The 14,743-nt window shown below is 46.1% G+C and overlaps 1 protein-coding gene across 3 annotated transcripts in view; it reads right to left on the bottom strand.

Annotated features, from left to right (window-relative positions):
• Positions 1-1,060: 1,060 nt before the first annotated feature.
• Positions 1,061-14,743, bottom strand: part of Cnpy1 (canopy FGF signaling regulator 1) — a 55,220-nt gene continuing 41,537 nt past the window's right edge. The window contains exons 3-6 of one of the 3 annotated variants that reach the window (XM_047562618.1): positions 7,867-8,070; positions 6,025-6,121; positions 2,211-2,294; positions 1,061-2,085 (exon numbers count right to left, since the gene is read on the bottom strand). In XM_047562618.1, coding sequence (XP_047418574.1) covers positions 2,257-2,294; positions 6,025-6,121; positions 7,867-8,070 — 339 coding nt within the window. In that variant the 3' untranslated portion in view covers positions 1,061-2,085; positions 2,211-2,256. Of the gene's footprint in view, positions 2,295-6,024; positions 6,122-7,866; positions 8,071-8,646; positions 8,768-14,743 lie in introns of those variants that run through there. The other 2 variants (XM_047562619.1, XM_047562617.1) reach the window with 2 other exon arrangements.

Raw genomic sequence — 14,743 nt, 5'->3', positions numbered from 1 at the left:
GCTTTAATAAGCACCCTCTCCCCTTGTTTCTCCAGGGATTTTCCCTTTCCTTTTCTTTTTTCTCTCTTTTTTTAGGTTCATTCCTATCAACTCTGAGAAACTTATCTCTCACCCTGAGTGTTACTGCCTTTCCTTTGGTGTTGTTTGTTGGGTTTCCGTCCACCCTGGCTTTTTAATTTAATTTGGTTTTGGTTCTCAAATGTCTTCTAAAAGGCAGGAACGTGGTTAGGGGGTGCTAGGGAGAACAGCCACTCTCGCGTACCAGCAAAAGCAGCACAGCCTCCCAGGCACAGGGCAGGAGAGTCCTGCCTGCCTTGGGAGTCCAGCGGTTTGGGTGCTATTACCCCAGGAGTCTACGCAGCAATGCAGTGAGCTACGAATATTTACACAAGTTCAACAACCTTGATCTGGAAAGAAAAAATATCAGGTCACCAGATATCAAAAATATTATAGGCCACAAGACTGTTTTACTGGGAAATCCAAGAAAAAATACTTAAAAAGCCGTATGAGGGAGAACTTGGCTATTTGCTACAGAGTCTCAAAGCAGAAGCGTCGGTATCAATGAAAACAGCCACTAGGGAGGAGAAGGTGACCACAGTGGTCAGTTGGAGCGGGAGTCCACACTTTAACTCCCATATTCGAGAGCCTTTCGTGATTCCTGAGGTGTGGAAGCCGGGCAGTGCCACTTCTGCAGTTGCCGGGTCACCTGCTCACCCAGGCTGACTTACTCTCTCCAGCCTGCTCCTGAGACACCCCTGTGCTTTAAGAAATCACCTTCCGGCGCAGTGCACATACCAGGAGAGCTAAGCTGGGCCAGGGCTACAACTCACTGCTTTGAATGTTTCATCAATCTCAGAGGTAAGCTTAAAAGGGGAACAGACTGTTTAAAACAACGCCATCTTACCACCTTGCTGAACGATGGGCCACTGCCCTTAAACTCGGCTCCGCTGCGAGTCAGCGCAGGGCAGGTCTGTGGGTGTGTGGGCTCTGCAGACCTACAGGGCAGGCACACCAGGACAGCACCTGCCTCCTCGGATCCCCAAGTAAATACAAGACGCCGTAACCTAAGAATCTGACCTTTAATAAGACTGGGGATGGGGGAGAAAAATAGAAACCGCTTCCCTTCGTTTTGGTAAATTTTCCTAGATTGAAGAATTGTTTCCTGCTGAAGAGCCAGTTGAAATGTGAACAGTGTACTTTCTAGAAAAATATTCAACAATGTAGCCTTTTTGGTACAGAATTTGCAGCATGCTACCCATTCAGTTCTCACGACAACAGATTTCTTTACTAAAACAGGTGTTCACTACACCCTAACATGCTGAATAAAGTTGGGTTCTGGTGGAGGTAAATTTAACAGAGACAATGAAATACCCAAGAGCATACATTTTGTATTATATCAAAGAGAGTCAAAAGGTAATTTCCCACTACATCCCACCTCCCCTTCCATCTCCACACCTCAAAAAAAAAAAAGAATCCCTGTCAGAAGAGCGACAGGGTATTCAGTAGTAGAAGCCACACTCTGAATGTTAGCAGAAAAGCCTTAGGAACGAAGCCTGGGGAGCTCACGGCATGAGACCCGGCCACTGCGCCATCTTTAAATACATGATGTCATGGTAAATGCACTTCCCCAGCTGTCCGGACCCAGAATGCATGCTCCAGAGACCAGTATGATAACCTTCACTGTCGAAGTATCCATTTTTTTTTTTTTTGCATTCTACTAAATTTTAGAGTCAAAGTTTTAAAATATATAGTTTCCAGACATTTAAATTTCATTCCTGATAAAAGTGGGGTTGTTCAGTTCAATACCATTTAGAACCCTTCAGAAGACGAAATTTTAAGTTAGTTTGCAATAGGTTTCCCTAAATTTGTTGCCAATTAAGTATTAAATTCTTACCAAATAGCATACTGTGCCTATATATGTGCGCATGCATTTACTAGAAGTGTACAGTATAGATGATTAAATCCCTTTTTAGTTCATGAAGTGGTCTCACTTCTTTCCCACAGCCAGATCTAATGCTTTATTGCCAAGGCCATTGCTTGCAGATCTGCAAGGACACTCGGGTTTTCTGAACTCCTCAGCTTCACCTACAGGAAGACTTGGGTTTGTTATAATGCCAAACAACAGATTTTTCATAACAAAATCATGCTCTGTACGAACAAGACGAAACTTCTCATCAAGAGAGACACGCAGACACAGCACAGATGTTGACCTTTGACCAGGGACTCTGCTCCTCTCTACCCATAGTCACGTCATGCCTAGAGTTCAGTATGATTAGTGGAAGTTCCACACAGACCTGGAAAAAGAATTAGAAACCATTACTATCAATTAGATACAAGGCTATTAAGTCATGTACATACCACAAAAAGTATATGATGGTGGGAGTATATTTTTGAAATTTTATAATGGGAATTTCCAATATGCACAGAAGCAGAAAGAAGAGCATAATCAGGTCCCCCACATCCCAAGCCCAGCTTCCACAGTGGCTGATCTCTGCTGGGCTTGGCTCATCTGCCCACCTGTCTTGGCCAGAATATTCTAAAGCAAGGCCAGGTATCGTGTCACTCACCAGTGACTGAGGGAGTGTTTAAAGAAGACCCACTCAGCGTCCATAGCTGGGAAGGGCCACAGTGCCCTGGGCATGTGATCCAAGAGCCAGCAAGGTATTGTACTCCTACTGCTTTTCCAATTAAAAGTGATTAATGCCAATTCCATTTAGGAAGGCTATGGATCCTGTGTTCACATAGGAACACACGACCAGTGTAACTCCACCTCACATATAACCACAACGGGAAGTCCTACTCGATGTACGTAAGATATGTCAAAATACACTCTACTGTCATGTATAAGTAAAAGAACAATTTTTTCTTCAAAAAAAGAAAGGCTATGGATTCTGTCAGCCAGAGTTTGTTGGACATGTAGTGTCCTTTAAAGGTAATTATTTCATATATTAGATTTTAAGTTCTCACCATTTGGGTTAGGAAGACTAGACAACAAGGTGAGAATACTTTAATGTTACATGCAGGCTACACAATTCTGGAGCCTTGATGTCTTATTTCATATGCTGCATTAAAGATGGTCATGTGGCATATTCTTCGGTTGTGATATTTTTCAGTGTTTAAGATTTGATCTCAAAGCAGATGATATATAAAGAATATATTCATGCATTTCTCTTTTAACTCTCCACACAGTCTATCTGACAAATACCTGCACAAACATAAGAGGAACCAGTCACATATAATCTGCAGCAGTCTGCTTTCTACCTTGAGCAGAATATAGTTGTACTTTAAATCACACCCTAGGACATATTACGATTTGAATCATTTTCACTCCAAGACATCAAAATGACCATCTGGTGAAGCTTGGGTTAAATGCCACAGAACATTCCACAAGGAAAATCTAGTGAACTTTTAATTTTGCCTAAATGAGAGATGATGTGAGGTAAAGCCCTGTTCCTCTCATTCCAAGAGCAGAGTGCACTCGGTGGCCTACCTACTAACTGCAGTGCCACGCATGGGCCATGCGAGTGCCGCCGTCACTGAGATCCACCTCACACCAGAGATGACACGTATGTTTATGAAGTCTCACTCTGTACCTGCCGCTCCTTCATTTGAACATGGCCATCTTAAATGAGACACCTGTTTTCTCCATTATTCCCCATTTATTTTTGTGTTGGGGGTGAACATTCAGACCTTAACATTTGGAGAACTGTGGATGTGGCCACATCTGCTCACGTGTAACTCTTAACAAATGAAATGAAACAGTCTACAGTGAATGGAAAAAGGCAAAATCCATATATATGCAAAGTGCATATTAAATACAGACGGTAAACTTCCATCAACTGTCTAGTTCTAGAAGCATCTGTATTTTAAATAATTACTGATCTCCCTATAAGCAGCAAGTGAGCATTTTACCAGCTCTTGGAGAGCATGGCATGGTGAAGCTGTGGCAGAAGAAACCAGCCAGGGCTTTCCCGACCCTAAAGAGCAGGCCCGGCCTGCTCGGGCTAAGACTCACTGCACCTGTACTGCAGGAGCCGGGGGAGTGCACCTGGCGTTCTGTGTCGTGAAGCCTGGCCCTTCACACAGTGGGGAAACCACCCCGGGGATAGATGGGCCTCGCTTCTCTGTTGCCACTGCCGTGCTTCACTGGAATTTGTACCACTGGGGTGTGGCTTTCATTTTTCCTGGTGAGAATGTTCAAATCTGAAAACTCTCTACCTTGCAATTATAGTATTTACATCAACAGTTTTTCTAGTCCCTTTTCAAGGTAAATACACTCTGTTTTTAACTCAGGAATGGTCTGCAATACGGACCGGGCGCTTCCTGGGGAGACAGCTTGGAAGCACCCTTCCACCTCACCAGAGCAGCCAGGAGGCTCCACGCTGCTGGGAGGACCCTTCCCTCAGCACTCCTGCCTGTGAGAGGAAGTGGCTTTTAAAAAGGCAGATGCAAATTAAGAATTATCAAGTGTTTTATCTCACACCAGCAATATGTATATAGCTTGGGTTTATTCTGCAAGTTTTGGCTTTTTTTCAAGGTTGATGTTAATTGTGATTTTCAATTATAATTATGTAGAAGGAACAAAGAGAGGTTGTTAATGCTATTGAAACCAAGTCTAGCTGCTGAACTTGGGAGCAGAGTTTTCCCCAGAATCTGGACTTGGGGGCAACAACTGCAGTGGACGGGGGTGGGGGGACACTCTCCAGACTCCCTAGAAGGTCTGTGTAGGGTTTCAAGGGGCAGCTGACTTGAGTTTGTCACTTCAGAGGGGCAACAGGAAAGCAAGTATTTTGCACACTGCTCACCCATCTATGCTGGCATCTGAGAGCAAACCTGTGTAGGTGGATTGTTTAAAAACCTTGAAAGTGACTTTCTCTGGAAGGAAGACTATGGATTTATGTGAATTTCACACACTCTACATTAAATGTCCAATGTCAATGAGAAAAACTCAAACTGCTGAAGAATCCCCATGTCACGTCACTGCATGGGTCCGCAAACTCCCAATGGACTGGACTTTTAAACAGAAGACAACCCAGTTGTCTACTCAGTGAGGAAACTTTCACTGTCGTTAGTGGGGGGTTGTGACCTTGCCTGATGACTTTGACGACATAGATATTATCTCTAAATGTACAGTTACTCTCATTTTAAGGACTTTGGCCCCCTAAAGTTGCTAGAATGGACATGTGTATATTAGACTTTCTTTTGAACACAGCTAAATGCTAAATGTCTCAAGCTCCCACATCTTAGAAAGCACTGCACTGACTTTAAATCTCCATCTTTTTATATGTCCATTCATTCCCTTCCCAAAGATATCTGAAAGGAATGCACAACGTGTACCACATCCCTGCACTGTATTAGACACATATCAAAGCAATCTGACCGGATGAGTGGCCAGCCACCTACGAAGGGGCCAGGGGCAATGGGCTTTGCCTTGGTATACAGCAAATGGCCATCTGCTCACTTCTGTCTGCTTCTATGTGGTGGGGTGTCTGTCTAAGAAGATGAGTCTTGTTATTTCCCACACTCTGATCCAGAAAAAAACCTTTTAAGATGTAGATACTCTGGAAGAGAAACCTGAAAAAAAAAAATAATCCAGCCCCCTCAACAAACAAACCAACAAACAAAAAACTTCAACATTTTCTTACAAAATAAAAAATCCCAACTTCTGCTGGGAGAGCCAATACTTCAGTCACAAAGAGATTCTCCTTTCCAGGGACAGGATGGAAAATCCCATTTTTAATTTTTTTTAAAATCAAGTGCTTTGGAGTCATCTGAATGGGCTTCATGGGCAACAACTGGAAAGCAAGGGCTTGCCTTCCTTTGAACGCAGGGGAGGGAGGCGCAGGGGAGAGCCGCACAGCCCTGTGGTTTGCAGGATGCGTCTCCCTCCCATGCGTCTGATGCAGCGGAGACCCCAGGAGCCCACGTCAGAGCCCCGGCTCACAGGGAGGCAGCGGGGCTCGGTGTACAAACACGACAAGGCTGAGTGAGGGAGAGGCACACATGTTCCATCAGACACAGTACCTGATTCCTTGCTGCACAGCCTGTCAGCGAGAGAGCGTGCCTCCTGGGCGATGAGCGAGAGTATCTCATCTTCGTACTCTTCTATTATGGTCTCGCACTGCAGAGACACAAAACAGCACACGTGTACCACGCTGGCAGGGCTCCTTCCCGGGGAGGGCTTAGCTCCACAGCATTAGCGAGGCGCAGGGACGCTGTAAGCAGGGCGGTCCATTTCTCTTAGCCTTTGGTTCAATACATCATTGCGTTGGATTAACCCTCTTCCCAGAATGTTAATGGCATCATTTTCCTGGGACTTAACTAAATGATTAGTGGTGCTGAAAGACGTGGGAAGATGAGGAGGACTTCTTCCCATTTATCTCTCCTCCTAAAATCGGAATGCCAGTCATAGGAAGAAGTAGGCTTCCTAGTTAAGGAGCTGAGAAGTCTGAGAATTCTATTTGTAAACACCTTTTAAAGAACACAACTCCTTGAAATGGTGAAACCAGTTTCCTTCCAATTCAACATGACAAGTCATTTTGTGGTTTGAAAGTATAGAGACAGTGAGGGCTTTTCAGCCATCAGAACAAACACATCTTCAGTTTCACTTTGGAGAGTCTGCTGGCGTCACCGAGGGAAGGGCCTTTTCAGAGCATTTAGAGATCCACCCAAAGCTCACTTTGGGTTCCAGAAAGGAAGGAAGGAAGGGAGAAAGAGAAAGAGAGAAGGAGGAAAAAAAGACATTTCAGAGGAGGGGGAGCTCAAATTTGCCCCTGCATCTGAAAATCTTACATTTCTACTGGGGTATGTTTTATCATTAAAGAATGACCAGGTGACACTTTTAGGAATGGTGACATTACTGAAGGGCATTCACTATTCTTGGAAATCATTTTCTAAGTTCACTAAGCCAGTCTCTAAAATTTTTAAATGGCACTCAAAAATATTTAAATGTCACCATAATGTGTTTATTAAAAACCTGTGAAATACCAACAGCAACACTGCATTCCTATTCCATGATACTTTTAACTCTGAATTATCGCCCTCACCTTTTAATTAAAATGAAATCTCCAAATGTCAGCTACATCCTTCATTTCAGAGTTTCAGCATGCCTGACATTTTGGCCAATGCATGAACTTAATACATCTTTTAAGCAGGCCTGCCCATCACTTTGTGGGATTCAACAGTATTAAGGGAAATATATTGCCATATATTTCACCAGGCACATTCTCGCAAGCTGGAGACCAGCATTTATGTAAAACAAACATTATACTGGAAGGAAATTTGGCACTATGCCACATATCATACCTAAGCTTTTGTCTAACTCAGTTTGTGCTAGAATACTTGTGCTAACCTGGGAAAAGAACTCTTCTGTGAAGCCTTGGTGGGGGATGATTACATCACTCTCCTATCACTTGGCTGTTAAATATCTGAAAACAATATTCGTTTTCATTTGGATTTTAACCTAGAACCCACAGCCCCTGATTCCTTATGTGCAAATCTGTGAGACTTCCCTTGGCAACAGGATAGGCTGAGGTCCCCCTACACAAGCAGAGTGGTCTCAGCAAATAGTGCAGACGGTCTTAGAGTCACAGGGGTTGGGGGACAGCAGCTGATGTAAGATACCACTTCAGCCTCTCCACTGACCACCAGAGACCTCGAGTCCTCCGGGCGCTTAAAGGCAAGTTAGGGAGTGCACATTGGCACTTCCCCAGAGCAGGACACCCGAGAGTGGCAGGGTGACATTCCACTGTGCATCTTACTGTTCAGTGTCTGGAAACTCAGCAAGGGTCCGAGTGGGAAGGACAAAAAAGAGTACCAAAAACAGGCTCAGCCTTAAGTGATTCTTCTTAAAAGAAGAGAGCTTACCGCAAATTTCAAAGGTCTGTAGGCATCAGAATAAAAATAGAACTTTTTATATTCTTTGTATATTTTGTCTCCTTTTCTTGGCGCATATCTCTTGAAAGTTTTCTTTTGAGTTACGGGGTCTTTTTCGAGCTGGTAATCGTTCATTCGCTCGCACACTTTATCCAGAAGGTCGGTCAGGAATGCCTCGGACTGGGCCAGGGGGACCTGTGAAGGGAAGCATGCCGTGCAGGTCACTCGCCTTCATATTAACCCAAGTGAAGCTGGTGAGCGGCACGCGGGAACACTCGACCCCGCTGCTGCAAACGCGTCCCCGTCCTATCGCAGCGTCTCAGCGACATTTTTTACATAATTAAGGGTCGCTTAAATTCTAGTAGGAAAAAGGATATTCGAAAGTGGACAAAAAAAAAAAAAAAAAAAAAAAACGGAAACTAAACCTATCCCTATAACTCCTTAAAAAAAAAAAAAAAAAAAAAAAGTCATTGACCATGCAGAGAAAAGTTCGAAGCACAGAAGACGGCTGTTTATCTATCTAGAGAGAGAGGGAGAGACAGAGACAGAGAGAGAGGCACAACGCCCCTGCCCGGGAGCCCTGCACCCGCTCCCGGGGAAGCCAGAAGTTCCGCGCTCCACGTCCGCGCGCTCGGCAACAGCCCGCGAGGTGCGCGGGGCTGGGAACGCGGGCGCCCCTCTCCCTCCGGGGTGCGGCGAGGGTCTCGGGGCCCTCTGGTCGCCACCTCCGCCCCAGGCGTGGGTCAAAGAGCACCCCGCGCCCTTGGTAACCGAGACAAAACCCTTCGGGCCGTCGAGACAGGTCAAGGTGCAGGAGGCTGCGTCCCCGCGGCTCCTTCCGGAAGGGGGCGTGGAGCCGCCAAGGGCGCCCGGCCCGCGCCCGGCCCGCGGCTTTGCGGGCTTTCTCCCTCTCCACCCTCCGCTGATCAAAGTAGGAAGTTTGCATGACAACCGCGGTGAAAGGGGCTGCATCACAAATGAACTCGGTCTCTGCAGTGTTGATATATCCAGCCTCCTTTGTCCCCTTTCACACGCAGTGTGAACCCTTCCGGTGCCAGCGACCGCGCGACATTCAGAGGCGCGCTCGGGGCGCACAAAGGGTCTCCGCGCTTCACCGCCATCTGGCCGCAAATCTCATCAGCCAGAGCGGCGGAATTAACATGAAAGCGCAGGGCGCGGGGGTTTGTGTGGTGCAGACCCGGGCGATTAGAAACCACCCCGGTGTCGCCACCGTCGGCCCCGTTCCAATAAGGAGTCAGCCCTGTACAAATATCTAAAAGGAGCATTGGAAGAGGCGAGAGTAAGGGACGCGCCGCCACCCACCAGCTGCACTCCGCGTGCACAGGTAACGGCCCCTCCCGGCGGCGCAGACAGGTGCCCGGCTGCTCTCGGGCGGGTGCGTCCACGTTTGCAGAGAGAGGCGGCTGGACTCGCGCCGCAGCCCTTGGTTCTCACTAAATACCACGCTTTCAACTCACGACTGTCTTCGTTTTTAAAAATATCCGCTGTCAAAAACTGGTTCAAAATAAGCTCTCCAGATGCATGCTGGCGTTTTCCAACGCCTTTATCACGCCCTTCGAACTTTGTAAGTTGTAATAAGATAAACGCAGGCTCCCAAGCCTAACTGAAATCTGCTTATTAACTGAAACCAAGGAGTAAACATGTATCGTTCACTGGAAGTTACAAATGCAGAGGTCAGTTCCTAAATCGCAACCAAGTCAGCTCTTAACGGAATGATCAGGGTGGGTTTCCTGCAGGGCAGGTGTAGTGTTTCCTTATCTGATGCCTACAAATACATTCATAGTTTCTGGATGTCAACGAAGCCGCGTTTTACTTGAAAGTGAAGAGTGGACGCTTTGACTTAAACAATCTAACTGTAATCAAGAAATCCATTCTCTCTCTCTTCCCCCTCCCCCTCTTGCGCCTTTCGGGAAAGCAAACATACTTGATGCTTGGGGGATGGGGACCTCGTCTGGGGGCTGGAGCCCGTGAGAAGCCCAGCCCCCACCCCAGGGTGCCCACAGCCCCTTCAGCCCGGCCTGCCTGTGGAGTCGAGGTCACTCTAGAACTCGATTTTTAAACACTCAACACGCTGAGCTGTGCAAAATGTGCTGAGCCTGTACGTCTGGGCCTGCTAACCCTGGTCTTTGAGAGCCATTTTGTGTCCTGGATTGCACTTTTTGAAAACAATCTTTCCCATTCGCAGTGGGTTGTTTTTCTTATTCTGGAAGAATAATTTTATATACTAGAATCTAGCAACATTGTGCCTATTTTAGCACAAATAAGTGATAGAGAGGGATCATAGTGAATTTCTGTAGTTTTCTAAGTTCAGGGAGGCTGACAGGCTTTTTGATACAATTAGCCCTGCTAAGTAAAGATTCTTCAAAAGCAGGAAATGGTTGCTGGCAGCTAGCTCAAAAGACTCCATGTTACCAGGAAAGGGAACGCATCCAACCTGAGACTAGCAGAGGTCTTTTCACTGAATATTAAAAAAATATTTTGCTTTTAAAATTCCAAAGCATCAGCTTTCTTTCCCAGAAAGTATTTAAGAAAAAGCAGCTTATCCTTGTGTCTCTTTGTACAAGTATTAAAAATGTACATGAATAGAGTTTAAATTGATTCTACTTAGCAGAACTACCTTCGATCAGTTTAAAGACTGTCGTGGAGTGAGCCGCTTCCCCTCTGGGATTGTTTCAGTTCTGAGAGTGCAGGAAGTACTGGGACAAGGGGAGCCCAGCCGTCTTTCTCTCTGTGCTGTGAGGATTTTGAATGGTAGTTGTCAATAAAGCAACTCCTATTGTAACCTCGGGAACCTTGCCTCTGCCCTCCCAGGACAGCCTCAGAGATACCAGCCTCATTAAAATATGAATGAAAAGGCCACCGTGGCCACCGATGTGGCAGGAGAGGATTCACTGGCAGTTTTCTTATCTGCCATTGCTTTTGCTTGTGAGCTCCTCGGGTACAAGTCAGAAATGTAAAAATGACCCGTGAGAATTTCATTGCTACCTTGGAGTACCCCGGCTGAAGTAAACCCTAACTTCTCTCAATTTGGAAACCCAACCACAACTGAAATCATACGATGTACATGCAGGGTCTGTCCCCCACCCCCACCCCGTTTAGGCTTCCCTTGCGGGTGTGCTTGTTAAGTGAGCACTGGTTGGGGGCTGGGCAATCTCCGTATCCCAACTTTACAACCCAACAGCCAGTGAAAGTTCTGGCTTTGGTTTCTTTAGAACACTGCAGCTAGGGAGTTTATTACTGGCCACTGCGACACACTTTAATAACAGTCAATTACAGGATGCTGCCCGTGTTTTTTCATTACTGTGTCCCTGTTAATCTTGTAGTGAATTTCTTGCTTGATAGCTATCACAATCAGGCAGGAATACAATTATATCACGTTGCACAATTAGACCTGGAAACCATTGTGTGGGGTGACTCTTTCATTACAGCTTGACAGTCGCCAACAAATTTCACTCATCTTGATCATTCTTTTGGAGTTGCCTTCAGATACGAAACCAGTACTTAACCTGTTTAGGGGCTGATAATTAATTTCACATTGTTGCAAAGATTTCCTTTCTACAGGGTGAGTTAATGTAGAAATTTTAATTGCATTATAGCAAATATTGCATCTAGTTTAATCACTAACTTTTCATCCATAAAAAATGGAATCACTCCTGATATTAGTTAAAAGTCAATATTTAGAAGTGAAAATTCCAAGCCCCTTGCTTTAGGCTACAACAGAAGCATGAATTCAGAAACTCTTGTAAGCTGATGAGATATATAATTAGCCTTTATGTTAATTGACTGCTATGAGTTTGTTGTCTGACACTTCTTCATATAATATGCAAATGGCATTGACTGCTTAGTTTTATTAGACAATATAATTAGAAATCTGAAGGAGCTTGTTTGGATGAAGAACAATGAAGTCTGACACATTTCGTTTTCTGTGTATCGGAAGCCCTGAGTGGTGTCTGGGCATAGTCCATAAAGGAGGTTTTAGGTCACCTTTCTTTAGAGAGAGGAATGGCGGCAGGCAGCCGACCTCACAGCGCCCCCAGCACCAGGAACTTCGTTTGAACAGGTGACGCTGGGTCATCATAGGGTCTGGGAGGAAATGTGGGAAGACTTGGGACAATGCACCACAAATAACAGTGTACCTGTGAAAATAGCATCTGATTTCTGCCTTCTATAATTTGAATAATGGAAACAAGTCTTTCTTATTTATTTAAATTAAAATATTCTGCCAGTGTTTCCTGTTTTTATTATTCATAGACACAACAATAGCATATATACTCAGCTTGTTTAAAAAATGCTAATAAGATGAGGACTATGTGATTTGGGGGTAAATTTTTCCTGGGATTCAATATCATTTTTTATTTTGGAGACACTTTCCACTCAGTGACAAAATGGAAAAAAAAAATCCATAATAGGCAAGCATTGAATGATCACCAAATAAGGATCACCTAATACTATCCAACTTTTCCTGAAGTCAAAAACATACCTTCCTCTCATTATTAAATGTGAGGAAGTAAAGCCATTATTTTCACATTTTACAACAATATTCTGCTAGTCTTCCTAAAAGCTTATTAAATTCCAAGCATCTTAGGTAAAAGTAAAGAAATATATCAATGCGCATGAAAAATGCTATGGTATTTCAGCCTCTGTTAAAAATCATCTAGGCCACAACCTGGGCACTTGCTTCAAACTTGCATCTGGCTTTGCCCTGGATTGGTAAGGCTCAGGGTGTTTTCCTCATTCCAGTCCTTTTTATTTTCTTATTTTGAGAAAGGGTCCCACTAGGTTGCTTCTAGCTCACTAAGTTGCTGAAGGTGGCTTGGAACCTGTGATCCTCCTGCCTCAGCCTCCAGAGCTGTTTTGCTCATTCCAACAACAACTAATAGAAAAAAGCAAGAGACCTGAAAGGGCAGGCAGCAGCAGCATTGCATTAGTGGTAAATATGACCTTCTTTACTCACTCAGCAAGTCATTCATTCCTGAACTCCATCATGTTAGACATCTCTAATTCAGACTTTGTGAAAGAGGACTTCTCCATGATTGTCAATGAAAATTGTAATGGATTTCTTAAAGAAAAAATGTGTGCCTGTGGAGGCTCAGAAGACACTGATACATGATAACAGGGCTCTGTCGACTGAGTTGCGGACTACTTAAATTAGAATCTGTTTCCATGCCGTACAGTTTTCTATCCAACATAATTGTCTTCCAGCATCTTGTTATTGAACCATCATGGTGCATACATAGCTGCCTGTCAGAGGTCACCTCTTTGTAACACCTCCCCAGTATAGAAAATGCTCAAGTCACACTCTGGGAATCTGTTGCACTTCCCCACCCTGTTTTCTGAGTCCTGTGGGTAAAGTAAGGAAATGGCAGGATTTCCCTGTGCAACATCAAGAGGAAAGTGAGCTGGGTGAGAGTTAAGGAACTCAAGGTATTACATCACTCAAGGTGAAAGCAGGCGCACACACACGCGCACGCACTCGCCTCCATATAAACATGCGCACGGGTTATGCAGAAAGCACCAGCTGCCTCAGCTGACAAGCAGACATTTCGTGCTTCTGGGTGTGGCCAGAGACGGCTGCAAGCAGAGGGCCTGCAGGGATCCTGGCCCTCTGCTCAACCTGGCCCTCAGGGGGTCTGCAGGATCACTGGCTCCCATCGCAGGAGTCCCCGCTCACCAGGCTCCACACCTGTCCTGGTCGGGTTGCAACTCCCATGGCCTTTCACATGAGAACAGGCCTGCATGACATGATCAAGGGCCAGCCCACCCCCCAGACCCAGGCAGAATCTGAGGCCAGCCCTGGAGAGCGGGTGCAGGGCCCTGGATGCCACCATAGGAACCATCTCCTCATTCCTAGGATGGACACCATTCACCTCCTATGCAAGGGACCTGGGCAGCAGAGCTTCTGTGTTCTGGGACTTGGGTCCATGATGACCTTCACTAAGCAGGGAGGCTGGGGTGGGGGAGACAGAGACCCAACTGCTGCGAGTCCCTCAGGGAAACCAGGGCCACTGAGGTGGCCTCTAGGTCCTGTCTTTCTCAACAGGTTTGCCTAACTAAAAACAAGGGGAAAAGAGAGGAATGCACCGGAAGGCCGTTCTAGAGCAGGTGGACAGAGCCTCTTCCCAGGGACAGTCCTTCTGTCCTGGGTCCCAGCCACCAGAACAACAGCTCTTCCTCTAAAAACATTTTTAAAGGGAGAAGGTAACACACTTACTTGATTTCTTTTTGAAAAATTCCAAAGGCCCAAAAGGGTAGAGTAAAAGATAAAGCTCATTCCTGCCCCAGACCCTGCCCCCGACCCCTCAGGCCCCAGATCTCCTTCCCCCAGAAGGAGCCCCGGTGTGCGTGTACATGTGTGTATGGGACACGCGTGTGCGCGGACTTGCTGTTGTGCCTGCAGGCGTGTCCCGTCTCCCGTCTCCCAGGTCGCAGTGCAGCGTGTGCTCTGGTGACCTGTTTTCCTCCTCACTTCACAGACTCGGGCCCTCGGGCCCAGTCCATGTGTGCGACACTGGCCGGAGGAAGGCTCAGAAGTCCATTGCAGTTCGTGGGAGCAGGCTCAGGTGTGCGGAAGGGCATTCCCTCACCCGAGCGAGTGGCGCGGCTCTGCCACAGTGCTCGCTAAAACCAGCCATGCGGGTCGATGCTTTCCCAGGTGTGTGTGGATAAATCCCGCCTTCGTCTGTCTCAGAATAACAGTTTTGAAGGAGGCAGGGCAAATGTTTTGACCCCACTTCCAGATGAGGACCCAGTGGGGAAGGGCTCCCTGGGGGCGAGTCTCCCACTGCAGCTGATGGGCTACCTCCTCCAGTGGCCTTGGCCTACGTGGCTGTCTCTGTGCTTCTGCCCC

The sequence above is a fragment of the Sciurus carolinensis genome, chromosome 8 (assembly GCF_902686445.1).
Source record: "Sciurus carolinensis chromosome 8, mSciCar1.2, whole genome shotgun sequence".
NCBI classification, from domain to species: Eukaryota; Metazoa; Chordata; class Mammalia; order Rodentia; family Sciuridae; genus Sciurus; species Sciurus carolinensis.
The sequence above is the reverse complement of the archived record's forward strand: the minus strand, read 5'-3'. Positions and strand labels throughout refer to the sequence as shown.